This window comes from Carcharhinus amblyrhynchos, chromosome 18 (assembly GCF_965287045.1).
Source record: "Carcharhinus amblyrhynchos chromosome 18, sCarAmb.v2.hapA, whole genome shotgun sequence".
NCBI classification, from domain to species: domain Eukaryota; kingdom Metazoa; phylum Chordata; class Chondrichthyes; order Carcharhiniformes; family Carcharhinidae; genus Carcharhinus; species Carcharhinus amblyrhynchos.
Genome location: NC_137341.1, coordinates 15,810,858 through 15,835,687, shown reverse-complemented (window position 1 = coordinate 15,835,687; position 24,830 = coordinate 15,810,858). Strand labels below are relative to the sequence as shown.

The 24,830-nt window shown below is 45.6% G+C and overlaps 1 protein-coding gene across 1 annotated transcript; it reads left to right on the top strand.

Annotated features, from left to right (window-relative positions):
- Positions 1-9,187: 9,187 nt before the first annotated feature.
- Positions 9,188-22,167, top strand: LOC145354655 (somatostatin receptor type 5-like). The gene is made up of 2 exons (XM_080206087.1): positions 9,188-9,213; positions 21,004-22,167. Exons 1-2 carry the CDS (start codon positions 9,193-9,195, stop codon positions 22,165-22,167), a joined length of 1,185 nt encoding a protein of 394 aa, XP_080062213.1. The 5' UTR covers positions 9,188-9,192.
- Positions 22,168-24,830: the final 2,663 nt, after the last annotated feature.

Here is a 24,830-nt window from a genome sequence, read left to right as displayed (position 1 = left end):
TAGATCCCAATTTTAACTGGGGAGAAAATTGGGAATGGAGCTTGACACCGATGAAGGTATTGTGGCAAAAAGAGCTCACAGCTGGGAGTTTGAAAAAACGCCTCAACGTTCTCAGAAGACAAATTTGGCACGTCCGCTACAACTCTCACCAACCTTTACAGATGCACCAAAGAAAACGTTCTTCCTGGTTGTATCGTAGCCTCGTATGGCTTCTACTCTGCCCAAGACCACAAGAAACTACAAACAGTTATGACTGGAGCCCGATCCATCATGCAAACTAGCCTTCCATCCATTGACTCTATCTATACTTCCTGCTGCCTCGGAAAAACAGCCAGCATCATTAAGGACCCTATGCATCCCGGACATTCTCTCTTCCACCTTCTTCCATTGGGAAAAGGATACAAAAGTCTGAGGCCACGTACCAACCGACTCAAGAACAGCTTCTTCCCTGCTGCCATCAGACTTTTGAATGGACCTACCTCACAATAAGTTGATCTTTCTCTACACCCTAGCTATGATTGTAACACTACATTCTGCATCCTCTCGTTTCCTTCTCGAAGAACAGTATGTTTTATCTGTATAGCACGCAAAAAACAATACCACTGTATACTAATACGTGACAAAAATAAGTCAAATCTAAGAAAATGCAAATTGGTGGATTTTGCCAGGTAAGTGTTGTGCAGCCAAGATGTGTAGATAGAGCTAAGATACAGATCAGTCATGATCTCTTATTGAATAGTAGAATAGATTTAGGGGGTTGAATAGCCCAACCTGATTCCTTCCAACAACAGCAACAACAATTTGCATTTGAAGCAAAAAGTTTATTTATTTGTCACAAGTAAGGCTTATGTTAACACTGCAATTAAGTTATTGTGAAATTCCCCGAGTTGTACACTCCAGTACCTATTCAGGTCAATGCACCCAACAGACTGTGGGAGGAAACCAGAGCACCCAGAGGGTACCCACACAGTCACAAGGAGAAATACAGAGTCTCCACAGACCCAAGCCGGGAATTGAACCTGGGACCCTAGCGCTGTGAGGCAGCTGTACTCATCACTGTGCCACTGTGCTGTCCACACTAGTATTTACACTGGCACCTTCAATGTAGCAAAATATCTCAAGGCGCTAATAAAGAGCAATTTTGACACTGAACTACGGAAGGAGCTTTCAGGGCAGATGACTATAAACTTGGTCAAAGAGATAGGCTGGAATTCTCCAGCCATTCACACCAGCGGGATTCTCCAGTCCCACCTTACCCGCGGATTTCCCCTCGGCATGGGGTGACATCAATGGGAATTCCCATTGACAACAACGGGACCAGGGAATACCGCCACTTGCAAACAACACTTCCCATCAGGGGAGACATGCAGATGGGAGAGGCCGGAAAATCTCACCTGTAGTTTTTAAGAAACAGCTTGTAAAAATAAAACAAGGCAGAGTGGCCAAAAGGTTTACAGAGGGAAGTGCAAGAATTGGAGCAATAGTAGCTAAAAGAATGGCCACCCATGATGAAACAATTAAAATGCCAGAATTGAGGGATTGTAGAGATCCTCGGAGGCTTGTAGGGGTGGAGGTGATTTCAGAGATAAGGAGAGGGAGGCTAGGGAGCAACTTGGAAAGAAAAAAGCAGGATCCTCCAATGGAAATACACCCCACCACACATTAAAAGTTGAATTTTAAAACGGTGCCATTGTCAGACTGGGAGCCAATATAGGTCAACAAGCAAGGGGTAATAGGTGAACAAGACTTGCGGTGAGTTAAGATCCAAGTGACAGAGCTTTGGATGAGTACAAGTTTATGAAAGTAAAAATTCAAGTTGTCATAACCATAAGATTATCCCTCGGAATAAAACTCATCCCTTTCAACCGAGCCTGCCCCAATGTCATGAAGGTTGGAAGATAGGAGGCCAGAGCTGTGCAATAGTCAAATCTAGAGGTAACAAAGGAATCGATCAGGGTTGCAGCTGTAGATGAGCTGGGCAGGATCAGAATCAGGAATCAGATGCACACAGCAGTCTTTCTCATAGAATCACAGAATCCCTACAGTACAGAAGGAGGCCATTCGGCCAATTGAGTTTGCACTGACCACACTCCCATCCAGGCCCTATCTTCATAACCCCACACATTTACCCTGCTAGTCCACCTGACACTAAGGGGCAATTTAGCACGGCCAATTCACCTAACCTGCTCATCTTTGGACTGTAGGAAGACACCAGAGCAGCTGGAGGAAACCCACGCACGCATGGGGAGAATGTGCAAACTCCACATAACAGTGCTTTATATGCTCTGTCTGAGGCCAGAACCCTCCATTCACCTGACGAAGGGACTAACCCCGAAAGCTTGTGAGTCTATTATCAAATAAATCGGTTGGACTAAAACCTGGTGTTGTCAGACTTTTTACTGCATAAAGGATGGCGCAGGGATAGACAACTCAATTCAGCCAATACTGCGATCGAACCTAAGACCCTGGTGTTATTAGCACGACGCTCTAACCATTTGAGCTAAGCAGCCAGCAATGAGGTTGAGAAACTTATTCCTCTTCTGCCTTTGGTCCACAGTGGACCAACTTCTCCCGGTGACACACTCCACTTCCCAGTCTCCCACTTCCAAGCGACATTTGTACTGTTTGGAATGTGTCGGGTTGTATACAGTTAGAAGATCATCTCAAGCTCAAACACAACACCAAGGTTGTGAAAGGTCTGGCTCTGCTTCAGCCAATTGTCAAGACTGACGGCCGGAGTTTAACTTCTTCCCATTTCTATTGAAATGAACAAGTTTTATTGCTAGGCAGAATCTACTGGTTATAACAATTTGGATTCTCACCTCTGGCTCAGAATAAAAGATATACACTAAATTTACAACTGTTTATGGTTTGGAAATATTAGATGAAAAGATAAAATATAAAAATATAAATGGCGAAGGATGTATTATAAAGTTAGCCCTGAAGCTACACGCAGTTCAATTTAGAGAGAAGCAATCACTAAATAATCATGGTTGTGAAAACTATCAGCACCATCATCTCATACTTATCCACAGCTAAGCCACCACTGGACACAGGAACATTCACTTATCAAAGAATGTTTTGCGAATCAATTTTTGAGAATGCAATGGTAAAGAAAGAATTAGCATTTATATAGCACCTTTAGCAGCCGCAGGGTGTCCCAAAGCACTTTAAATGACAATCTTTTGAAGTGTACTCATTATTGTACTGTAGGAAACATAGCAGTTAATTTATAAGTTCCATAAATATAGCAACGAAGTAATGACCTGTTTTCTGAGGATGGTGGGGGGGATAAATATTGCTCAGTTCTCCAGGGAGAATTTCCCTGCCATGTGATCATTGACATTCACCTGTGAGAGCAGTGGGGCCTCTGACATATGTGCCTCCAACAACATTGTATTGTACCTGGAAGTGTCATCCTAGATTAGTGCTAAATCTCAGGAGTCAGACTTCAATCCATAACCCTCTGACTCAGGGGGGATGAAGCAGATTTAAATTGTCTCACAATTGTCCAGTACAATCCAACATATTCCGAACAGTACAGTGGGAGATGGGGAAGTGGAGTGTGTCATCGGGAGAAGTTGATGCACAGTGGACCAAAGGCAAAAGGACAATGGATGTGTGACCATAAGAGCATAAGGTATAGGAACAGAATTAGGCCACTCAGCCCATTGAGTCTGCTCCATCATTCAATCATGGCTGATAGGTTTCCCGACCACATTCTCCCGCATGTTCCCTGTAACCTTTGAGCCGCTTACCAATCAAGAACTTATCTATCTCTGTCTTAAATACACTCAATGACCTGGCCTCCACAGCCTTCTGTGGCAATAAATTCCACAGATTCACCATCCCCTGGCTGAAGAAATTCCTCGTCATCTCGGTTCTAATGGTTTACTCGGAGGCTGTGCCTTCGGATCCTAGTCCCCATCTTCACCACATCCACAGTATCCACACCTTTCATCCAAACCCTTTCCATCCATAAACCTATCCACGGATCTCTTAAACGCCCCCAAGCTAGGCGCATTTACAACTGCAGCAGGCAGGGCATTCCAATCCCTCACCACCCTCTGGGTAAAGGACCTACCTCTGACATCCGTCCTATAACTACCACCCCTTAATTTAAAGCTGTGCCCCCTCGTGCTAGCTTTCTCCATCCGAGGAAAAAGGCTATCACTGTCCACCCTATCTAAACCTCTAATCATCTTATATGTTTCAATAAGGTCCCCTCTTAGCCGCCTTCTTTCTAACGAAAACAACCTCAAATCCCTCAGTCTCTCCTCATAGGAACTCCCCTCCATACCAGGCAACATCATGGTAAACCTCCTCTGCCCCCTCTCCGAAGCCTCCACATCCTTCCTATAATGTGGGGACCAGAACTGCACACAATACTCCAAGTGCGGCCGCACCAGAGTCTTGTACAGTTGCAACATGACACTGCGGCTCCTAAATTCAATCCCCCTACCAATAAACGCCAAGACACCATATGCCTTCCTAACAACCCTATCCACTTGATTCCCAACTTTCAGGGATCTATGTACACATACACCTAGATCCCTCTGTTCATCCACACTATTCAGAGTCCTACCGTTAGCCCTATACTCTACACATCTGTTATTCCTGCCAAAGTGAATTACCTCACACTTTTCCGCATTAAACTCCATCCGCCACCTCTCGGCCCAGCTCTGCAACTTGTCCAAGTCCCCCTGTAAACTAAGACACCCTTCCTCACTATCTACCACACCTCCGACTTTGGTGTCATCAGTAAATTTACTAATCCACCCAACTATACCCTCATCCAGATCATTTATAAAAATTACAAACCACAGTGGCCCCAAAACAGATCCCTGAGGCACACCACTCGTAACTGAACTCCATGACGAATACTTACCATCAACCACCACCCTCTGTCTCCTATCCGCCAGCCAATTCCTGATCCAATTACCTAAATCACCCTCAATCCCATACATCTGCATTTTCTGCAGAAGCCTTCCATGGTGAACCTTATCAAACGCCTTACTAAAGTCCATATATACCACGTCAACTGCCTTACCCCCGTCCACCTCTTTGCTCACTTTCTCAAAAAACTCAATAAGGTTAGTAAGGCACGACCTAAACTCCACAAAACCATGCTGACTATCTCCAATCAATTCATTACTCTCCAAATAACTATAAATCCTATCCCTAATAATTTTTTCTAAAATCTTACCCACAACAGAAGTAAGACTCACCGGTCTATAATTCCCAGGGAAGTCTCTGTTCCCCTTCTTAAACAATGGGACAACAGGGGTAGGGAAGCAAGGCTGTAGAGGAACATGAAGATGAGGGCTGGCATTTTGGAGTTGTACTTTAGAAGGAAAGGGACACTAAGAGAACGGACCCACACAGTGAGGTATTGGATGACCCAATGCCTTCAGTAAACACTTTGGTGGGTGCTAAAGGAACAGTACAGAGAGGTGCATAAGTGAGATGGCCTTACAATAATGATTAGTGAAGGTGAGAGGAATGACACCAGTCTGTCAATGTGCTACATCCTATCCAATGTTGACATACAACAAAACTAACAGATTCATTGTAGCAACATAATTAACCAGTACGACATTAGCAAGTGAAGCACTGATAATCAGCCGGGCATTGAACCAAATCTTATAGTCCATAACATAGTAACCTTTAAGGGTGTAAGCAATCCTCACTTTCAAATTGACAATTCATCTCTTTGCAGAGCAGAAATGGCTGTCATATTTGCCTGCTGAATAACAATGTGAATTTATACTGCCTTTAATGCAGCAGAATGTCCCAATGTGCTTAGCAACTGCATTATCAACAAAAACATTCTTAACTCTGACCAATGTTTCAGTCATCTGTTCCAATACCTTATGTAGCTCAGAGTGGGAGATTGTTAAGCAGCATCTTAAAAGAGGCAGGTTCGCAGAGGCATTTTGTGAAGGAATCTCAGATTCGGCCCGCAGCAGCTGAAGGCACAACTTCCAATTCTGGAGCAATTAAAATCAGCAATATTCGAATGAGTAGAATTGGAGGAGCCTACATATCTTGGACGGCTATGGAGCTGGAGGAGATCACAGGGACAGAGAGGGGCAAGCCCATGGATGGATTTGTAAACAAAGATAAACATTTTAAAAGTAAGGCGTGCTGGAACTGGAGCAGACTGGTGGGAGATGGCAGGCTGGACAAGGCAGCATTGCAATTGTCATGTCCAGAGTTAGCAAGATCAGAGGTGAGGGTTTCAGCTGAGGCAGGATGAAAATTGAACGATATTACGAAAGTAAGCCCTAAGCTTCATGGCAGAGTGGGTACTCAGGTCAATAGCTCATCCCGGTGCCAAGGACAAATGGCATCAACCTTCCCAATAAATAGTTGGAGGAACTTCCCGCTCATCCAAAGTTGGATATGTGACAAATCAGGGATGGTGGAGGGGTCAAGAGTGGCTGTAAGAAAGAGAGAGATGTCTATATGTAAATGTACATGCGGAAACTGAGATTTTTCACAAAGCTATTCCCCAGATAAGAAGGTCACTGTCCTTCACATTGATTCATTTATTGGGAGGCACTGAATGGTGAAAGTCACTATATAAATACAAGCATCATTCTTTTAACTGGGTGTCATTGACACCAACCAGGGCAAAACAGTTTGCTAGATGGACATCTCACTTGCCACATTAAACCTCCTTACTTTCAATAACAGTGCCCTGAGCTGCCCAGATATGGCAATTCACCAAGGATTCTCCCAGAATCTTCTTGCAAACCTCTGTCCCCCACCACCCAGAAGGTAAAGAAAGCAGACACCTACTCTACCCCAGCCTGCGCCCCACCACCCCCAAGGCTCTTCTCCAAAGCACACATCATTCTGACTTGGACATATATCACTGTTCCTTCATAGAATCATACACTGGAAATCTACTGCCAATTCTGCTATGAGATCAGAGTGGACAAAGAGCAGACAACAGAAATATCGGTTGACCTCACTCAAGCAAGACCAGAAACTCTCGCCCATAGAATCCCTGAAGAGCAGAAGGAGGCCATTTGGTGCATTGAGCCTGCATTGACAGCAATCCAACCAGGTTCTATCCCTGGAACCCCATGTATTTCCCTGCTAATCCCCCCCCCCACACTAAGCATCAACTTAGCACGGCCAATCAACTTCACCTGCACATCTTTGGACCCTGGAGCATCTGGAGGGAATCCACGCAGACAAGGGGAGAACGTGCAAACTCCATACAGTCACCCACGGCTGGAATTGAACCCTGGACCCTGGTGCTGCGAGGCAGCAGTGCTAAAAATCTGAGACTCCTTACCTGCCAGCACTGTGTGTGGAAGAGAGGGGGGTGGGGAGACACTTTCATCACTATAAGGATGGTGGCAGCAGGATATAATAATACCCACGTTCTCTCGGGGAGCTAGTGCAATAAATGACCTTGTTGAAATGCCCACACAAGTGTAACCCTTATGTTTGATGTAGCCTTGTTATAATGTGCGCTTCTCCCCTCTCACCTAGTCGCTTTGCCACAGATTATAAACTGATCGCTGGTCGCCAGATGGAGCCATTGATTGCGTTTGGAGACACTTGCTCAGCAAGGACACATTTCCACCACTCCATCACTGACTTCCACGCGGAAGCGGCGACAAACTGACCCCAAATCATTCTGCCAGCACTCCCGGGCTGGCTTGTTCTTTGTGGGTCTGTCTGTGTATGTTATTGGTGAGCCCGGTCCATTTTTCTTTTGCATTTTATGTGAATAAAACACGACTCCCTCCGTTTCACTGACAGGGGTTTTTTTTTAATGTACACTGTCTTTTATTGAAGCGATGGCGCAGATTTTAAAAGGTGATTACACTTTAACCGAACGAGTTGAGTGCAGTATATGAGAGGCAGCAATATCAGACTGGAATCAAACGTAGAGTACAACTCGGTGACAGTATTACGGGAATGTTAACGGGAAATGACAACTCAATTACTGTCTATATATATAGTCCATAAGTATATATAATTATGTAAATGAAAATATTTGTACAACGGTGACTACATTTCAAGAGCTATCTCACTGGTTTTGAGGCGTGTTATTTAAATAGAAGGAACCCTTGCTCTAATAACAATCAGAGCAGAGTTGTGTGTGGAAGGAATGACTGTAATTCATTACAATAGACCTGCCTGAGATGGAGCGGGGCTGACTGCAAGTTAATTACACCTGGTACAATATACATGCGCTGGGGGGGTATACTTTTTTGGCGGGGGGAGGAGGGGATGGGAGCTGTGGGAAGGCCGGCAGTCAGATTCATAGATGCCAAGAAACACTTTCAATCCTCCCCCACAGCCCCTTTAAGTGTCGCTTGGAACTGAAGAGCCATGAAGTTAGAGGGGAGAGGGGGGAGATTCCTGGAGATATAAAGAAAGGGAGCAGAGAGAGACAAACCTCAGGCAAGAGAAAGGCAGGTAGACACCAGTTACTGTTCCTCGCCTTAACCCGCCCACCAGCCACAGAAACACTCGCGCCAGTTATCACATTAACTGAATGCCCCGTGACATTTTTTTTAACCAATTCTGTTTTAAACCTGATAGTACAAGTCTCATCTCATAAAGGTGCTTTTTAAAAACTTTTTTTTTAGTGATTTCAAATATCTCCCAGTTAGCGAAGAGGGCCCTGAGCTGGCGGCATAACTTTCTGGTTTCCATGTACAGAATGGTTGAATAAATGCATCAGGTTGCATTTGTAGAGTTTGAGTAGCTCGGTGCCCTCTGATTCTGGTCTTCGATGACTCATGCTCACTCTCGCTGATTTACTGATTGGATGGTTTGTTTGGGGAGGGGAGTGAATGCTGATCTCAAGCTCGATTCCTCCCCCCCCCTTCCTCCCTCCTTCCAGCAGCAACACATCACTGTCGACACAGAACCACTCTCTCTCTCACTGTCACTCAGAAAGCACAGACACGCTGCAAGTTCGCTTTGAATAGAGGGGTCTAAAGACCAGCAGAGAGGCGCCACAACTCCTGTTCCCTGTCTCATCAGCCACTAGGATCCGCCTCTCTCTCACACACACACACACACACACTGCCCTGGACCACCTTGCTCGGACTAGTTTAACATTCAGAACTCATTGAAAACCCGTTCCTCTTCACACTTTCCTCGGACTCCTTTATCCTCGTTGGATCCTTCTTCAACCTCCAGGAGTGGATGGCAGAAATGTTGAAGATATCCCAGCAGGTAAAAACACTCGCGCAGGTTCATGAAGATGTCTTCGTTTAAGAAATTGAAATGACCAAAAAAAAACAAGCTGCGTGCGATATTAAAATCACAGGGCGGTTGTCCCTGCTTTAAAACTGACAGGTTCTGGTGGGATCCACAGAGAATCAGAAATATTGTTGTGGTTAAACGGTGCCCCGTTTAATAACTGTTGCAAAAGGAGGGGGGGGGGAGGCGGGGATTTTTAAAAATCCTTGAAGGGTGAGGGTTGGGAGAGAGGCACGGGAGAGGGAGGCTGCTTGGAATCTCCTGTAAAGAGCCAGTACAGACGCGTTGGGCCGAATGACCTCCTCCTGTGCCATTTTATCATTTTAGCCGAATGGTGAGCTGGCTGTTTTGGGGGGGGGGGGGGGGCGGTGGGGTCGGTGGGTGGTAGATGTTCTTGCTGGAGATAGTTCAGGAGCAAGTTTCCTTCAGATCAGACGCTAGTTTGTACCGCACCTGTAAATTACAATTGTTGGCTGGATTTGCAGTCAAATTCCGCCTTATTTGACCACTGTTTTTCCTATTATATGGAAAGGACAGAGATTACATCCCAATCGGATTACATTTGCAAGGTGATTGGAACTAAAGGCGGTAGGTAAACAAGGAAAAGCTTTGGAAAGTTGGATAACTCAGTCTCGGTTCCCAGGGAGAGCGCTGTAGCGGATGGGGATTGTAGCGCTGACGGTACATCTGAACAAGCCGGCAATGCTGCCTTCACTGAGCTGAAGCTGGTGTTTCTGCAGTCCCGGCGTTCAGCGACTGCAGTAGGGTTAATGCCGGTCTGAGGAATGGCAGCAGCCCGCTGAACTCGCTGCAGGAAGGCAGGCTCCCCGTGCTAACACCACCCGCTTCCTTACTTCAGTGTGGAGAGCGAAGTGAGTCCGGGAGCACTGAGAATGAATGAGTGAGAAGGGAACGCGGATCAGGTCACCGGCGACTGCAGCGCGGGCTCTGCACTGGCATCAGCAGGGATACAGGTCCATGCTGGGAATGGGATCAACAGGGAATACAGCTCCCTGCTGGGATTGGGATCATTGGGAATGCAGCTCCCTGCTGTGATTGGGATCATTGGGAATGCAGCTCCCTGCTGGGATTGAGATCGCTGGGAATGCAGCTCCCTGCTGGGATTGGGATCGTTGGGAATGCAGCTCCCTGCTGGGATTGGGATCGTTGGGAATGCAGCTCCCTGCTGGGATTGGGATCATTGGGAATGCAGCTCCCTGCTGGGATTAAGATCGTTGGGAATGCAGCTCCCTGCTGGGATTGGGATCATTGAGAATGCAGATCTGTGTGGGGATTGGGATCATTGGGAATGTAGGTCAGTTGGGATTGAGCTTGTTGGGATTGAGCTCATTGAGAATGCAAGTCCCTGTGGGGATTGGAATCATAAGGAACGCATTGGGGTTGGGATCATTGGGAATGCAAGACCATGTTGGGATTGGGATAATTGTGAATGCAGGTCTGCATTGGATTGGGATCAGCAGGAATGCAGGTCTGTGTTGCGATTGGGATCAATAGGGAATGCTGGTCTCTTGTTGGGATTGGGATCAGCAAGGTCTGTGTTCGGATTATTGGGAATGCAGGTCCATGTGGGGATTGGGATCATTGGGAATGCAGATCTGTGTGGGGATTGGGATCATTTGGAATGTAGACCATGTGGGGATTGGGATCATTGGGAATGCAGATCCATGTGGGGATTGGGATCGTTGGGAATGCAGGTCTGTGTGGGGATTGGGATCATTGGGAATGTAGATCTGTGTGGGATTGGGATCATTGGGAATGCAGATCTGTGTGGGATTGGGATCATTGGGAATGCAGGTCTGTGTGGGGATTGGGATCATTGGGAATGCAGATCCATGTGGGGATTGGGATCAGCAAGGAATGCACGCTCCTATTAGGACTGGGATCTGTAATAAATGCAGGCTGGGGGCTGGACTGAAAGCAGCAGGGAATACAGGGCAACATTGGGAATTATGTTAGCATCTCTATTTTCATCTTTGATCAACTAAAGCAATAAAAAGCTCTTATTCATTGTCTTTCATGACCTCAGGACATCTCCAAGTGTTTAAAATCCATTGAACAAATTCAAAGTGAACTTATTGTTTATCAGAAGGAAAATATGGCAGCCACTGTACAATCCCACAAATGTGATCAATAACCAGGTAGTTTGTTTTGGTGATATTGATTAAGGGATAAGGCTGACAAGGACATTGCAGGGAACTGCCCTATACCTTTTTCAAATAGTGCTGTGAAATTTCGGACATCCACCTGAAAGGGCGGATAGTGGGCTGTGTTTCAATGTTTCATCCCAAAGAGTTACCTGTGATGGTTCTGTACTCCCTCGGTACTGCACTGTAACAGCCTGGATTCAGATCCAACTGATCCAAGATACAGGAGCATAGAAACATGAGACATCCATTTATCCTCTATAGGAGGACCTCCCAGACTCAGTCATGCAGTTCTGCCATTCACTTAGATCTTGGCTGATCTGTTTTAGAAGTCTGTTTACCCACTTTGGCTCCAAATCCCTTCAATCTCTTGTGTAACAAAAATACATCAACCTTGGCTTTGAAATTTTCAGTTGACCCGCCCGACACTCAGCAGCTTTTTTGGGGGAGACAGTTTCAGATTTCCACTAACTGCTGTGTGAAGAAATGCTTTCTGACACTATCGCTTCAAGTCATGATTTTTATTTTAACGTTGTCTTAGGCTCCACTCTCAGAGGAAATCATTTCTCTCCCAATCAATCCCCTCATTCATCATAAACGCCTGATTTAGATCACCCTCGGATCTTCAATACTTAACAGTGTACAAATCTAGTCAATGCATTTGAAACAGAAAATGTTGGAAAAATGCACGGTGGCACACTGCTGCCTCACAGCGCCAGGGACCTGGGTTCAATTCTGACCTTGGGTGACTATGTGGAGTTTGCACATTCTCCCCATGTCTGCGTGGGTTTCCTCTGGGTGCTCCTGTTTCCTCCCACGCTCCAAAGATGTGTGGGTTAGGTTGATTAGCCAATTGCCCCTTAGTGTCGGGGGAGTAGCAGGGTAAATACATGGGGTTATGCGGATAGGGCCTGGGTGGGATTATTGTCGATGCAGGCTCAAAAGGTCTTTGTGCACTGTAGGGATTCTATGATTCTATGCAGCAGATCAGGAGGGATTGGTGGACAGAGCAACGAGGTTTCCAGAGTTTCAGGCTGATGACCTTTCATCAGAAGTAAACAGAAAGCAGGCAGTATAACCTCTCTCCTGAAAGATGTCACCTCTCACAGTGCAGTACTGCATCAGCACTCCGCTGAAGTGTTAGCCTAGATTATCTACTCAAATCTCTAGAGTGGGACTTGAACCCCTACCTTTCCGACTTGGGCAAGAGAGCTACCAATGGTGCCAAGGCTGGATTCCAGGAATACAGCATGAGAAATGGGCATACACAAGACTAGTGACAGGTGTCAATGTTAAGGGAAATCTTTGTGCGCTGGGCACAGGCACTTTGGGAATTTGGCCAAAAAATTGCCAAGCTCAATTTGCTTGTGACACTCAGGTCAGCAGAGAGAGGGTAATTTCCTCCCATTAGCTTGGGTTTGATTTGATAAAGGATTCAGAGGTGAAAGTTCCTGAGTACTTCTCCAAGTGTAAAGTACACTCATGAATTTTACATCAATCCCTGGTATGTGAGAAAATGATTAGACATTCATCTCTGTAATACTTTTATTAAATTGAAAAATAAAATGAGGGAGAGAAAATGGTTTGATGAAAGTAAAGCTTTTGTAATACTGATATTTGATGTTCTAATGCTTTTATTCATCTGTCATATTTGCATCGGACTGCATGTGTAGCATGGAACGTGTCCTACTGGTCTTACCATCACTATATGCCTCATTTTGATTCTAAGTGCTGGGTGGACTTGAAACTGAGAGTATTTCAGATCCAACTTTTAGACTGTTCTCTGTCTCCCCCATATGCACTCTGCTTGAAAAAATATCAGTGATCCTGAATTGTGCTGCACAAGTCCATGGACTAGGCTTAACGTGCCTGAAACCCTGCAGCTCCGATAGGTGTCTCCAACTGTGCATGCGCAGTAACAAAAGTAGAAAAATGCTCCCCTGTCACATCGCTCCTGGGCCGGATAATGCCTCCCCCTGTCCCCCAGAACGTAACTTAGCTCCCCCCCACCCCCGCGTTATCCAGACCGATCAGGCCCCACTGCCCCCTTTCCCTCCCACCAATCACATACAGAGTGGCAGTGGACCCTCCTCCCCTCCCCCAACAATCACATGCAGAGTGGCAGCAGAACCCCCCCCACCCCCACCAACCGATCGCTCATAGAGTGGCGGCAGACCCCTTGCCCCTGCTTCACCACCAGAGAGCCACCTGACCTGTCCCCTCCCCACCACCGATCTGAGTCAGAGAGTCGCCGGAAGCTCTGAACTTCATCACTAGCCGGAGCGCCCAAGACAGTCCTTTGCGAACCATGTCTGTTTTGCGCCAAACCTGGATGGGCGAACGCAGCGGTGAAGGGGGAAGTGCCGGTAAGTTTGGACATGCAGCCCGTTAAGTCAATTTAACCGCATACAAATGCATTTAAATTGACATCGTGCCCATTTCGGGCACTGTGCCGACTGCAGCCATTTTCAGCAATTGATAAAGGGGGAACCGGCACAGAGGTGGGTGTGAATTGCACTACTTGCCTCATGCCCAACTTTACCAAGTTTTTGTGCCAGAAAATGGGTGCAACTTGATGGTAGAATCGGGCCCTATGCCTCCTAGTAATAATGGAACAATGTACCTTTAGGTAATAGATTAAAATGGATAATGTTAATACAGCCACATCTCATTTTCATCGACAGTGTCAAAATTGCTTTCAATTTGCTTCATATTCTTCAATTTCTTTCCAGGCATTATCAGTTACTATCTTTCTTCCTATTCATCTGATGCTCAGAGTGAAAATTAGAGTTACCTTTCCTCATGCTTTTATTTCAAGTTTAGTGGGTTAGCATTGGGTGGAACAGCATTAAAGGTAGGCTGCCTGTTAGGAAGGGAAGTGATTTATCTTTGATTACTTTTATTATTGTCATCTGTATTGGGACATGGTGAAAAGTATTGTTTCTTGCACACTACACAGACAAAGCATATCGTTCTTAGAGTACGTAGAGGAGAAGGAAAGGAGAGAGTACAGAATATCATAGAATCATAGAATCGAATCAGAATCAGTGCAGAAAAAGGCCATTCGGCCCATTGAGTTTGTACCAACAATAATCCTACCTAGACCCTATCCCCCTAACCCCACATATTTACCCCACTAATCCCTTTAACCTATGCATCCCGGGCTACTAAGGGGCAATTTAGCATGGCCAATCAATCTAACTCACACATCTTTGAACTGTGGGAGGAAACCGGAGCACCCGGAGGAAACCCACACAGACACAGGGAGAATGTGCAAACTCCACACAGACAGTGACCCAAGCCAGGAATTGTGTCATAGCTAGCGTGTAGAGAAAGATCAGCGTAATGTAAGGTAGATCCATTCAAAAATCTGATGGCAGCAGGGAAGAAGCAGTTTTTGAGTCATTTGGTATGTGACCTCAGACTTTTGTCCCTTTCCCTGATGGAAGTAGGTGTAAGAGAGAATGTTGGGGCTGTGTGGGGTCCTTGATAATGCTGGCTGCTTTTCCTAAGATAGCAGGAAGTGTAGACAGTGTCAACGGATGGGAGGCTTGTTTGCATGAGGGACTGGGCTTCGTTCACGGCCCTTTGTAGTTTCTTGTGGTCTTGTTCAGAGCAGGAGCCTTAGCAAGCTCTTGCTTTTGTTTCCTTTCCATGAACACCAGTAGCCAGCCACTAACCCAAGTGCCTATCCTTTGACAATGAGTGTTGATTGGTTTGCAATGTACGCCATAGGCAAGTCTAATCCTCTTCCACAAAGAACTCATTGTCCATCAAACCAGAGCAGGATCCCTGTTTAATTGTCCCCTCCTCAATACTGAGGCCAATAGTAGTATCTTAATATCACCACCTTTCAGAGAAAGAGTTTACATTTATATCCAACTTAGTCCTTTTAAAGTTGTTACAATTAGATGAGGGTGAATGGAAGGATTTCCCCCTCTTTCCCACACCCCTCGTTTGATCGTAACAAGTTTTGCAATGTAAAAACATGAATGCACCAAGCCAGTGTATGTACCGAATTATACACAAAGAACTCAGGCAGACAGGTTTTCCTGAGTTTCAACAGGCAAGTGGTCAGTTTTTATTGTGCTAAAGACCACCCAGCTGAAGGATTTTAAAAAGTTCGGTCACAACACACACACATATATATATATATATACATACACACACTTATACACATACACACACTTATACACATACACACACTTATACACATACATACACATATATACATGCACATACATACACGCATGTACACATGCATTCACATACACACATGTATACACATATATCCACACATGCACATATACACATACACATAAAATCATAAGACATAGGAGCAGAATTAGGCCACTTGGCCCATCGAATCTGCCCCAGCATTCAATCATGGTTGATATTTTTCTCATTCCCATTCTCCTGCCTTATTCCCATAACCCCAATCCCTTATTAATCGCGAATCTATCTTGTTAATCAAGAACATGTACGCACACACATACACACACATGCAAAAATACAAGTTACAGAGTAAAGGAGGTTAACTTTTGGCCAAATCAAGATTCAGTCAGAGAAGGCAAAGATATAAAGCATTAATTTGTTGTACATGGCTGGCTGGTTTTGCTGTAGCTTTGGATCTCAGCTGCTGAAAGTTTAAAGTTTCAGCCCTTGTTTTTCTTTATTGCAGTGCTGCTGTGGAGATCAAAGCCTCCTTTCGAATTTCTCTGTCTGTTCCTGCAGTCTGATATAAGCAAACTGGACTCAAACTTACTTCAGCTGAAGAGAGGGAGAAAAGAGGCCAGCAGCCCTGTTGCTAGTGTGTTCTGCATCAAAAACAAGCAGTGATTTTGTCATTAAAGAGACTCCAAAAGGTAGCAAAGCGTTTCAGTAACACGATGAGTGTCCATTGATACACAATGGAAGGCAATTAACAGTCTGTTCTTGGTAACAATGTAGATTCTACCAGCCTAAACTATTGAAGGACAATAGCAACAATTGCATTTAGCACTTCATTGTGCGTAACCAGTTTTGACAGCTCTCTTTAGTCACTGGATCAGGCTTAGAGTCAAGAAGTCTGTGATTATTGTCCATGTGTTCTTGGAGGAATCCATGACATTTGTAGGTTTGGATTTGAAATAACATATATTGTTGTAAGAGCAGACAATGTGCACACAGCGAGCTTCTAAAAGCAGCAATTTGATAATAACCAGGTCATCTGTTTGAATTATGTTGGGACCGAGATACTTAATGGCCAGCACACTACAGAGAACACTATTTGAGTTATTTGAGGTAGTGCCATCAGATCTTTTTTGGCACAGTAGTTAGTACTGCTGCCTCACAGTGCCAAGGACGCGGGCTCGATTCCTGGCTCAGGTCACTGTCTGTGTGGAGTTTGCACGTTCTTCCTTTGTCTGCATAAGTTTCCTCCGGGTGCTACGGTTTCCTCCCACAGTCCAAAAGACATGCTAGTTAGGTGCATTGGCCATGCTAAATTCTCCGTCAGTGTGCCCGAACAGGCGCCGGAGTGTGAAGACTAGAGGATTTTCACAGTAATTTCATTGCAGTGTTAATGTAAGCCTACTTGTGACCAATAAATAAACTTTACTTTAGATAATGCATGGTTTAAAGTCTCAACTGAAAGACGGAATCTCTGAAATACTTACAAATATAGCTACGGAACAATATCTACATATGGAGATTTGGAGTTGACGCTAAGTTCCCACAATTAACCTGATGTCTGTTTGAGGATGGCACAGTGGTTAACACTGCTGCCTTACAGCATTAAGGACCCAGGTTCAATACTAGCCTTGGGTGACTGTGTGGAGTTTGCACATTCTCCCTGTATCTGTATGGGTTTCCTCTGGGTGCTCCGGTTTCCTCCCACAGTCCAAAGGTGCGCAGGTAGATGAATTATCCATGGTATAAAAATGCCCCTTAGTGCCCCAAGATGTGTAAGTGAGATAGATTAGCCATGGAAAATGTGTGCAGCTGCAAGGATAGAGCGGATAAGAAGGCTTGGGCAAGATACTTTGTCAGAGAGTCAGTGATTTGTTTGGCCAAATGGCCTCCTTCTGCACTGCAGGGATTTTATGGAATTCTGTGACAAACACCATTCGTAAAGCTCCAGACAGCTAAAGTGCAGGTTGGCAAAGACAGAAATGTAAGTGACCCCCAAGAATGTAGGCATTTAACCAGCTGATACAGCCCACACAGGTAACCTTTACAGAGCTTCAGGAAACCTCCCACTGCTTATCCAGTAAGTCTGATAGCTTATTAACTGCCAACTATGGTTAAGTTGGTTGCCCCTGAGCTAGAGGATTGTGGGTTCCTGTCTCACTTCAGAGATGTGAGACAAAATCTGCAATAAGTCCTAGAAGTAGCAGTGAGGCAATGAGCGAATCACATGTTTTAGTATTATTGGCTGAGAGGCGAGTATCAGTCAGGACACCGGGGAGAACTCCCCTCATCTTCTGCAAAATAGCACAATGGGACCTTTCTGACAGGGCAGACCGGTCTCAATTATAACATTTCATCCAAAGGACAGAACCGGTGTCAATGGAAATCTGATGGCAATCAGTTATAGACTCCTGGAATGGTAGAGCACAGAAGAACGAGGGGGGGATCTTATTGAAACTTACAGGATATTGCGAGGCCTGGATAGGGTGGATGTGGAGAGGATGTTTCCACTTGTAGGAAAAACTAGAACCAGGGGCCGCAACCTCAGGCTAAAGGGACGATCCTTTAAAACAGAGATGAGGACGAATTTCTTCAGCCAGAGAGTGGGGAATCTGTGGAACTCTTTGCCGCAGAAGGTTGTGGAGGCCAGGTCACTGAGTGTCTTGAAGATAGAGATAAATAGGTTCTTGATTAATAAGGGGATCAGGTGTTCTGGGGAAATGGCAGGAGAATGGGGATGAGAAAAATATCAGCCATGATTTAATGGCAGAGCAGGCTTGATGGGCTGAGTGGCCTAATTCTGCTCCTATGTCTTATAGAATAATCCATTGAGATTACGTTGACTCTTTGAAAGAGTTCATCTCCTCAGATCTATCCTCATATTCTTGCAAATCATTTTCCTTCAAGTATCTACATCCAATTCCCTGCTGAACGTTATTACTATATCTGTTTCTATCATCCTGTTAGGTGTTGCATTACAAAACTAACAACTCACTATACACAGAAGCTTCGCCTCAGCTCCTCTTAAACAACTTAAACTGAAACACAAGCCTGTGAGAAAAGTCTCCCCTCAAACCTCCCCTGCTCTTGGAAAAGCCATCTCTCCACTTCTCCGCTCTCTGCGTATGACTGAAGTCCCTCATCCCCTCTTATTCTCCTGGTAAATATTGTCTGCTGCCTTTCAGAAGGGTGAGGTTAAAACTGTTCCACTGTTGCGTTAGAGACCTGACAGCAATGTGGAGCAAACTTGTGTTTTTATAGTGTATCAGGAGCCGAGGTGGGAATGGGACAGGAGCCAACAGGTGGAAGATGAGATGTGAAGTTCAGATGATTGGCCTGCTTTTGAAGTGGCTGTAAAACTATTACATCTGCTTCACCCTTTGTTTTTGACAGGCCCATTGATAATCATACAGACTTGCTACATTTATTGAATTATGCATAAAGCTTTTTCCTGATTAAAATAATGTTATGAGTGGAAAAACAAACTAATGATCAGATTACATTATTGCTGCCTTCAGAGATTCTTCGTGGTGACTTCTAATTTATTGAAAATTAAATCAATGTCGGAATCATTAATTCCTCAGTGGGAATTGTTACCCATCTTAAATTCACTGGTTTCAGCGCCAGATCAGTACCATACGTTTGGTATCTGTGGTTTGAGGTTCCTATCAATTCTGGGGAGGCACAGTGGTTAGCACTGCTGCATCATAACACCAAGGACCTGGGTTCAATTCCTGGCTTTGGTCACTGTCTGTGTGGAGTCTGCACATTCTCCCCATGTCTGCGTGGATTTCCTCCCGCAGTCTGAAAGGTTAGGTGCATCGGTCGTGCTAAATTCTCTGTCAGTGTACCCAAACAGGTGCCAGTGTGTGGTAACTAGGGGATTTTTACAGTAACTTCATTGCAGTGCTTGTATAAGTCTACTTGTGACACTAAGAAATAAACTTTAAACTTCTGGACCCAGGCAATGGAAACTGGGTTCCAAGGAGTCTCTGTCCACTTCCCTCTGCTGGTCGACTCCCAGTACAGGCTCCAACTACACTTGTGTGCTGGTTTGATCCATGGGATCTTGTACATTCAGCCAAGGAAACAAACAGAGCCTCGCTTTAACTCGTCTGAAGGATGGCACCTGTACATAACTATTCTGCTTTGTACCCACGTGCTGTGGCATGGAGCCTGACCTCACAGTGTACAAGCTTAGATCTGAGGCACATCCATTGTGCCATGGCTCATGAGATTGCCCATTCCAACACGGTGGTGATGGCCCACTAGACTATTAATTCAGAAACTCAATTAATGTTCTGGGGACTCAGGTTTGAATCCTGCAGATGGTGGAACTTGAATTCAATAAAAATTATCTGGAATTAAGAATCTACCAATGACCATGAAACCATTGTTGATTGTCAGAAAAACCCATTTGGTTCGCTAATGTCCTTTAGGGAAGGAAATCTGCCCTCCTTACCTGGCCTGGCCTACATGTGACTCCTGAGCCACAGCAATGTGGTTGATTCTCAGCTACCCTCTGAAATGGCCTAGTGAGACATTCAGTTGTATCAATCGTTACAAAGTCAAGGGCAACTCGGGATGGGCAATAACTGCTAGCCAGCCAGCAACATCCACGAATGAATAAAAAAAAACACACGCGCAACCTCGTAAAATGGGTAAGTCCGGGGTTCTTCAGAGAAGCTGCATAAGCTGTGAGAATAAATAGAATGTAACTTGGAGCACAGCGCAGAATATAAAGACTTAACTGACAGTGTAGTAAGCGTAGAGACCTCTGCTGCTGGCACAGTGAGTCTAACTGCCTGTGTTTCACAATCAATTACTTGACTGGATTCTTATTTCTGAGCAAGAGCCATTCCCGAACAGCCTCTCCCTCTCAGTCTCTGCCTCTCTCTGTCACAAATCACCTTTCCTTTCCCAGGGTTTAGATCACCAGAAGATTACAACATTAAAACAAAAGGCATTGTGTATTTTGAACACGAGGGAGATTTGACATAGATCAGTGGAGCTTTGCCATCTTTGTCCTGCATCCTGAATTAACATCCTGTATGGATTGAATTTAACACACGTCAGGTTAACATTTAACAAATGGAAAATTGTTACATAGGTCACTCTGTCAGCCGATTAGATCATGACTCTGTATCTTAATTCCACCTGCCGTGGTTCTGTAACCATTAATAGCTTGCCTAACAGAAATCGATCACTCTCCGTTTTAAAATTCTCAATGCCAGCCTCCAGAGCCTTCAGGGAAGAGAGTTTTAACAGTTCCAACAGCCTTTGTGTGAAGATGTGTTCTTACTTGTAAGGTTACACAGCCCCCCACCCCGTTCTGGACTCTCCCCTGCCCCGCTACAGGAGGGAGTAGGGTAGAGAGGAAGAAAAAAAATGATCACGCCTTCAAAGTTTTCTTCAATTCTTTTCCCAGGGACACATTGGACAAAATGAGTACAGTTTTGTACAGAGCGAGACAATGAGGACTACACTGCAAGGGATGGAGCCTCTGAAGATATCCACTGTCCCTGTTTGGGAACCGAGCACAGAGAAAATCAATGTATCATCGTATAATAATGAATCCAGTAACTGGACCAGTGGAATTCCATTTATGTCCAGCGTCAGCACCATTGTGCTTCCCGTAATTTATTTCATTGTTTGTGCAATAGGACTCAGTGGGAATACTCTTGTCATCTATGTTATCGTGTGCTATGCCAAGATGAAGACAGTGACCAATATTTATATCCTGAACCTCGCCGTGGCAGACGAACTCTTTATGCTTGGCCTGCCATTCATTGCCGCCCAGAATGCCTTGAGCTACTGGCCGTTTGGGTCCTTTATGTGCAGATTGGTGCTGACCGTGGACGGCATCAACCAGTTCACTAGCATCTTCTGCCTGACCGTGATGAGCATCGATCGGTACCTGGCAGTGGTTCACCCCATCAGGTCCACCAAATGGCGCAGGCCTCAGGTCGCCAAGATGATCAACGCCTCGGTGTGGATATCGTCCATCGTGGTCATTCTCCCGATTATCATATACTCCGACGTCGCGGAGATGAACACATGCAACATCAACTGGCCTGAGCCCAAGTCAGTCTGGTCCGCAGCCTTTATCATATATACAGCAGTGCTGGGCTTCTTTGGCCCTCTGTTAATAATATGCCTCTGTTACCTACTGATTATAATCAAAGTCAAATCATCTGGTTTACGTGTGGGATCCACCAAACGGAGGAAGTCCGAGAGGAAGGTCACCAGGATGGTGATTGTCATTGTGGTTGTATTTGTAATTTGCTGGCTGCCGTTTTACATCCTCAACATTATTAATTTGATTTCTACCTTGCCGGAGGAGCCAGTGTCGGTGGGAATATATTTCTTTGTGGTGGTCCTCTCCTACGCCAACAGCTGCGCCAACCCCGTGCTCTACGGCTTCCTGTCGGACACCTTCAAAAAGAGTTTCCAGAAGGTCCTGTGCTCGTGCAAGTCCAACGGGGTCGAGGACACGACGGAGCAAAAGCAGGAAAAGAGTCGATTTCCGGACACCTGCATGACGCAGAGACTGGCCGAACCGAATGGCTGCATGCAAACGAGTCAGATTTAGAGAGGGTGCCCCGGTCACGCACAGTGACACTCGTGAGTTCTGACGAAGCTCTCTCCATTGCTTGATATTTGACCAAGTGCTTGTTGAGAGGGCTCGGAAAATATTTTAAAGGCACAGAGCTCGCATTGGGCTAAGTATGAGTGTTTACTGCAAATCTTGGTGGTCCTCAATGTTTATTTAAGATACCTGTGTATTTGTGTACAGTCGTTCTTTGGTAAAAGAGGGAAGGCGTGGACTTTTGAGAGTTTGGGAACTCTTTTAAATGTACATATGGGAGGGGTTGTACTTCCCACTAAAAGTAAGTGGCCCCCATTTCATTTAAGATGGTCTAAGTGTCATGAATCAAGTCAGCCCCACTAGGTTGCTTGAGTCTGTTTGCAAAAGATTTTGCAAGGTGCATCTTACGGTAAGAGATCATTGGCTTCACATTTACATTTTTTGTGTGTGGGCCGTGAGTCAGAATCAATGTTAAAGCTGGACAGTGTATATTTCATTTTACAACTGATTATGCAGTGTGATGCTCTACAGCTGAAGGGCGCAATGCGGTAAAACTGTCTTTTCACCTCCAACATGTGAGCTTAATTCTGGCTGAGATAAGTGAAGCGCCTTCACCACCTTGAGAGTTATTACTAACCTAACACTTGGTCAACCTCAAGGCTTGGGAATTGATACAGAATTGATCAGAAATCTGTGTGGTCAATCTTAGCATGGGCAGAAACTAAAACACAGCTGCCGTTAGAGGGCATTCTTTCAAAGGAACAGAAAGGGTCCTTTTTTGGGTAGAGTGGAGGAAGATTTACTTCCCATTCACCCCATGCTACACCTAAACTGGAAGTTAGCAAGCTGGCAGAATCTTGTGGAGATGGTGGCAGGAGAGCTGGCAAGAGCCCCATTACGCCTCCTTTGGGGGCATCTTGTGCCACTCGGAGCATTTTTCGGATGGTGGCGTTCCATTGGTTTGGGACGGGTCACTCAGCTGGATGTTCTGCCTCCGAGGACTTCTAGCCAATCTGATTGGCTGGCAGAGGCATGGCCAGGACTGGGACCACAAGCAGTTTCTCAGCCCCAGGATCCAGGTACATGCAGGGAGAGGCACACGTTGAGGAGGGGAGGTGGGGCTCAAGGTGGGTGGAGAGAGGTCAAGATGGAGAGGCCTTGGGGGAGGGAGATTAGCATAGGGGCAAAACTTGAATGGGATAAAGGGGACCTTGAGAGAGGTGACCTGTCCCCCAACTTCCTACCTAAAGCCAATGACCTTCTCTCTGCCAGGCTCCCCTCCTACCCACACCCTCCACCCTGAGTACTCCCTGCCAACCTCAAAATTGAGGGCAAGTGGGCAGCGGCCAATTAGCGGCTGCAGCTGTTCTGTGCTCAGCAGTGCCACTAGAGCGGTGGTGGCTGTTTCCGGTACTGCACAGACCAAGCCCTCAGATCGAGGATGGACCCAAGCACAAGTGGGGGATGGTGGGATGGGAGACGTAGGGTGAGGGAAGGGGTCTACAGATGTGCCTCGCTGGGGTTTCTCTCCTTCCTGATGCCAGATCCCCCAATCAGTCACTGGGTGCTTTTGAACCAGGACCCCCCCCCACCCTCCCTACCCAACCTGGCACCCACGTGCGAATGCATGCAGGATTTGCTTGTTTTGTTCCTCGCGTGCCGAGTCTCTCGCCCTGCCTCTGGGTTAATACCAGTGGCGGCAAGAGCAGTCTCTTGAGTGGGTATTAATTGTCTACTTAAGGGGTGATGGGCCGGGAATACCATTCAGGAGCCTTCCTAGCCTGGACTTAATAGGGTTAGAGATGGAGAGGTGACCTCCCATCGCACACACCCGATTAAACTTCCCATCAATCCTGCCAAGGGAAGGCACAAGATTCTGCTCACTGACACCAGCTTTCCGAAATGGAAAAATTTCCCACTGTTCTGACAAGCAGGGAAAAGAACACCCAGAATGTACAGACTTTTACATATGCTAACTCCAGTTACATAGACTCAGGATGTTGAACACCATATTTGCTTCACAAAGGCAGAAACAACATGAATGTGAATAAAGGGACAACAGGACTGTTTTGCTATACAATACAAAAACAATAATACTATCCTCTTGGTGTGTGATCCAAACACATATTCCTCCAGTGCAGTATGGAGGCACAGTGGTTAGCACTGTTGCCTCACAGTGCCAGGGACGTGGGTTCGATTCCCAGCTTGGGTCACTGCCTGTCCAGAGTCTGCACATTCTCCCCGTGTCTGCATGGGTTTCCTCTGGCTGCTCCCCAGTTTCCTCCCACAGTCTGAAAGACGTGCTAGTTAGATGCATTGGCAGTGTATCCGACCAGAATGTGACGACTAGGGGATTTTCACAGTAACTTCATTGCAGTTGTAAGCCTACTTGTGACACAAATAAATAAAGGAGCAACGTCTGTAGATTAGGACAGGTGGACACAACCTCTACCAACATTTGAAAATCTCCAGCCTGCAGTTTCCAGGATTTTGTGAGGGTAATTTCTTTCCCTAAATTACTTTTGAGGAATGCTTTCATTGAGAGGCTGAAAGGAACACAGTTTGACTGATCATGTGGGTAGATCTGTAACAGGGCCAGGATTTTGCTTTATAAATGTAACTACGATTAAAAATGGGAGATGGCTGTTGTCAGCTGTTTACGGCTG